The 4,849-nt window shown below is 41.0% G+C and overlaps 1 protein-coding gene across 2 annotated transcripts; it reads right to left on the bottom strand.

Moving 5' to 3' along the window:
- Nucleotides 1–2,851, bottom strand: LOC131106227 (elastase-1-like). 2 transcript variants are annotated; one of them, XM_058055106.1, is made up of 8 exons: nt 2,765–2,851; nt 2,538–2,635; nt 2,370–2,470; nt 914–1,039; nt 657–793; nt 434–576; nt 187–336; nt 1–112 (listed from the first exon to the last, which is right to left on the bottom strand). In XM_058055106.1, exons 1-8 carry the CDS (start codon nt 2,802–2,804, stop codon nt 101–103), a joined length of 807 nt encoding a protein of 268 aa, XP_057911089.1. In that variant the 5' UTR covers nt 2,805–2,851; the 3' UTR covers nt 1–100. The 2 variants fall into 2 exon arrangements, with proteins under 2 accessions (XP_057911089.1, XP_057911088.1); XM_058055105.1 differs by lacking the exon at nt 1–112 and having other exon boundaries at nt 163–336.
- Nucleotides 2,852–4,849: the final 1,998 nt, after the last annotated feature.

Consider the following 4,849-nt stretch of genomic DNA (forward strand, 5'->3'; position numbering starts at 1 on the left):
TTCCGTGAATGACCTTTATTTTGTTAGAATGCAATACAGTGGACCAGAGGACAGGAGAGATGATGGCCTGCTCCGTGTGCTGCCTCTTGAACGTGTGTGTTTACATCATGATCTGCAAACAAGAGAAAATGAAACGAGTGAGGAATACAAAGATGTGACACATCATAGCTGCAGGACGCCACTGACCGAGTCCATCCATTCGATGTAGGCAGACACCCGAGTGAAGACGGTGGGCTTCCTGGGAGCATTGCATCCCAGGCCGGACACAAAGCTGGCGATACCGTGCACGTAGTACTTGCCATAAACCAGGCAGGTCAGAGGGCCACCGGAGTCACCCTGAGGTACAACACCAAAATCCAACAGTTGACTTTCTCTTTCACTTTACTAGTCATTTTACGGTTGGGTGTGGATTTGAATGTCGCAGGGAACTCACATTGCATCCAGACTCGGAGGAACCGCCGGCACACACCATGGAGGTTTTAACGGTGCTGCCCCACCAGCCTGAGCTGGTGCAGGTCTTGTGGTCGACCAGAGGAAGGTAAGCCTGCTTCAGCTGAGGGGACAGACTACCTCCGGCTGCACACAAAAACAAAATATATACATGAGCAAAAGAGGAATGACACAAGGAAGTGAAATACAAATAAGGCTCAATTTACTGGAGGTGCGTCCCCATCCGGTGATGTAGCAGCGGTTGTTGTGGGGCAGGATCTGTCCCGAGGGAGGCAGAGAGCCCAGCTGGGCGTAAAAGTTGATGGTGACCGCAGAAGACAGACGCAGCAGGGCGATGTCGTACCTACATTACACATCGTTTGGTCAGAACTACATAGAAGAAGTGCAGTACAGGGTGTACCGAATATTATGGTTTGCATATTAGTATTCTGTGAGATACTAATAATAATAACAAAATCCTCACCCGCCAGCCACACTGTTGGAATTCCATCTGGGGTGAATGTAAACCTGGCTTACACTCTTGATCTGCTCTCTGCCGTTGCTGCTGTTGAGGTCGTGTTCACCCACAACCACACGCCAGGTCCTGCGGCTGTCATGTTGAAAAGCAGAATAAAACAACCATCAGTTAGCTTCAACGTGTTTCGGAGTGAAGCCTTGCTAGCATTTATGACTATGTTGTATTGCACATTATGTATTATATTAAACATATATTATGTTGTTGAGTATCAGTCGATGCTTGAACAATGAAATAATCATCCATTTATGCTTATCTTATTTATGCTTATCCTAATTAGGGTCGCGTGGGTATGCTGGAGCCTATCCCAGCTGACTATGGCCGAGATGCGGAGTACACCCTAGACTGGTATGAAGTAATCAATAAATCTTTAAATTAAAAAAATAAATTATTTCGACGGGCTGCACGGCAGTCGAGTGGTTAGCGCGCAGACCTCACTGCTAGGAGACCAGGGTTCAATTCCACCCTCAGCCATCTCTGTGTGGAGTTTACATGTTCTCCCTGTACATGCGTGGGTTTTCTCCGGGTACTCCGGTTTCCTCCCACATTCCAAAAACATGCTAGTTTAATCGGCGACTCCAAATTGTCTATAGGTATGAATGTGAGTGTGAATGGTTGTTTGTCTATATGTGTCCTGTGATTGGCTGGCGACCAGTCCAGGGTGTACCCCGCCTCTCGCCCGAAGACAGCTGGGATAGGCTCCAGCAGCGGTAGAAAATGAATGAATGAAATTCTTTGGACTTAGTGCAACAGTAAATATTAAATTGAAATGTAATATTAAATAAGAATGTAATGGAAAAACAAACCACCCGGCAGTCATATAAACATGTAAACAGTATCTTCTAATGAAGCGCTTTCTTTATGAAATAGAGGGAATGTCATATCGGGGTCCTAAGTGCTCGATAAGCATAGAAATCCTGTGTTTTCTACAAAGGTGAATGACAGGTCCCTTATTGTTTTCATTTGTGCTACATTGACTGTGATGCCCTGCACCTTTGCGTTGTCGCGGTGCTGATTCGACTTCGGCTGAGTTCCCTGGGTAAACACACTGTATTGTGCCGGGTGTCGTTTTTTTGAGGTGTCGTATCAGGTTTGTCATGTTAAATGCAGCTTCTTCTTTTCTTCGTTTCCTTATTTCACAACCACAGACATAGTCACACATCCAGCTTCTCTTGATGGCATTAAACCAATAGTGCACACTGCAGCAAAGTTGCCGATTCTATGCATGATAAAGTGAAGAGGTCTCACTCTGTACCACTGCATAACTATAGAGCTGATGAAAAATAATGAGAGTAAATATTCATATATATCTTAGTGTTTCTGAGTGTCTTAATGTTTATTTCCGATAAAGTCTGAAACAAAGTACTCAATGCCTATTTTCCGATCGGGACACCCTAAATGTTACCTGTCCACACAGTGAGCAGCTGTCATGACCCAGTCTTTCTCAATCAGGGTTCCTCCGCAGGTGTGGTGGAACCTGCTGCCAGATTTGTACTGAAGCGAGATCTAACAGGAAACAAGACTTTAAAATACAATCATTTTATTTCTGGAACAGTTTGTTTTATTACATTACCTGCCAAGGCCAGGAATTGGGGCGGGCCACCTCGCCTCCTACAACCCTCTCCAGGCTGTCCTCCAGATACCTGGGTTGGGGCTCCAGCTCGGCCAGCACTGGTTAGAAATCACAATAAACGTAATCATAACATGATGCAGTATAACAGCATTCCCTATAGGCTCACTCGGATAAAAACAAGTGTGTGTGTGTGTGTGTGTGTGGAGGGGGGGGGGGGTGTCTCTTACCCAGGGCTGCCAGAGTTGTCAAAACCAAAAGCCTCAGCATGTCTACGAAGTGTCACCAACGTTTCTGCAGAGGAGCAAAGGTGTTTACTGCTGCTTTTATACGCCAGCTCAACCTTCAGTTATGCACCTGTTGACTCTCCCACAGTGTGTTATCACACTCCATTACCGCACACCTCAGAGACAGAATAAGGAATGACACGTAGACCGTATCACCGCAAGACATGAGTCACGTTGAAAACACTATTTTTATGAATTTGACTGATAAGTGTCCCAGACAGCTGTTTTTAAAATTATGCATTCGGTTCAGAAGTATTTAGACATGGTGATTTGGATTTATTGATTTATTAGAATTTTGATTTTATACTTTACAGTATATTTGAGATGTGAATAAAAGGTAATATTTTAATTCAAATTTAAGAGGTTTCACAAAGATATGACATTTACTGTGCAGAAATGACATTTTCTACACAGTAAATGTCATGTCTTGTTTTTTTTTTGCCTCCATTGCAGTGATATAGTAGAGTCTGGATTTTTTTAATTTTTATTTTAAAGGCACAAATGAAGGCAAGGGAGGCCTATTATTGAACCCCTGGCAATGGAGGTACTTGGTATAATCTTTTGCCATTATGCTATTATGGTTAAACAGTACAGTTCCACATACAAGACTACATTTTGATTATTAAACGCAATATTAGTGTTAGTATTAGTGAAGTATTAGTTTTTTACAATTAGTATATGGCTTAGTATAGTATATCAATATTAGTATAAGGCTTTAAATCCTCATCATACACTTGAAACCCTTTTCGCAGACAGGTAATAAAATGTTCTCACATTTCCCTCTCATGTAAACAAATCTTAATTAGAATTTTAATGATTAACCTACGAGGTTGGATACAATTAATTATTAAGTGCCCCACTCATATCACTCAGCTAATTGTGTCTCTTGTCGTCCAGGCGTCGTACCACTGTACTGTAGCATTTTTGTATCCTTGTTAAAACATATTGCTCCTGTCGTTGTATTTTCATCCTCCTCTTTCTTTTTCTCCCTTTTGGGTCCCACCGCAGGTGTCATTGATGGTACAGAACGTTTCGTCAACATTGTTGGTATTGCTGGGGATAAAACTTTCAAACACAAAGCACTTCAGAGTTACACTGCTACCAATAGAATATTTATGTAAATTTGACAAGCTGAATGCATTCTGTATTGCAAAGGGAGGCACAGAGGAAATTGATTGACAATGGTCTCCAGTCCTTTAGCCAACATTTTCCAACACATAGCAATGAAATACTTTTACAGTATCTCGCAAAAGTTATGTTTCTGTAAGTTTTCATTTGTGGTTAATTACATTTTTTGCTATTACTGGAAGCCTTCTGTGGTCATGTCACAAAAAAAAACAAAGGGGAAAAAACATTTTAGTTAATTCTTAAGATGCTTGCTGACCTTTGCTTTGTTTGACTTATATATTTATTTGACTTACATATTTTTCCAGAATTGATTGGTTGAATACTTTTGGAGGTTCCAATGTAAATATCTGAGTCTGGGAACCAAACAGAAGGCATGAAGCATAGCTATCTTGTCTGACCTTCACTCTCATCAATATCTTGTAGAGATATAGTTCTATTTTGACATGATCTGGAAAGCAGGAAGTGAACAAATGAAACAGTTACCGATTGTAAAAGTAAACTGTATTATGGAAAGCAGGAAGTGAACAAATGTAACAGTTACTGATTGTAAAAGTACCAGATGGAGGGGTAGGATTTAATAAGCTTTGCTTCTTCCTACTCCTTTTGGACATGTGGAACTGTGAACTGATTATGTGATGCATTCAATTGTAATCTGATGCATGTTCAAATGAAATACAACCATTACCATTACCATATCTTTCTTGAGCACTCTTTTAAGCCATACAAAGTATATTGTGTGTTTTAACACACTGCAAAACAGACTTTATGTTTAAAAATATGGAGGTAAGCATGGGAAATCATAACATTCCTGTTGCATCTCCGCTTATAAGACTCTAAGCAAAGCATTAGGAAAAAAAGAAAACTTGATCAAGTTAATTTCATGTATCAGTAAATATTGTT

This window comes from Doryrhamphus excisus, chromosome 18 (assembly GCF_030265055.1).
Source record: "Doryrhamphus excisus isolate RoL2022-K1 chromosome 18, RoL_Dexc_1.0, whole genome shotgun sequence".
NCBI lineage: Eukaryota > Metazoa > Chordata > Actinopteri > Syngnathiformes > Syngnathidae > Doryrhamphus > Doryrhamphus excisus.

Bases quoted from the DNA above. Each gene is read 5' to 3' on its own strand.
- LOC131106227 (XM_058055105.1), bottom strand. From the start codon at position 2,804: ATGCTGAGGCTTTTGGTTTTGACAACTCTGGCAGCCCTGG. The intron at 1,040-2,369 runs GTAACATTTAGG...TCAACATGACAG, and splicing joins GCTGCTCACTGTGTGGACAG to CCGCAGGACCTGGCGTGTGG. The intron at 337-433 runs GTGAGTTCCCTG...GTTGTACCTCAG, and splicing joins CCTCCGAGTCTGGATGCAAT to GGTGACTCCGGTGGCCCTCT.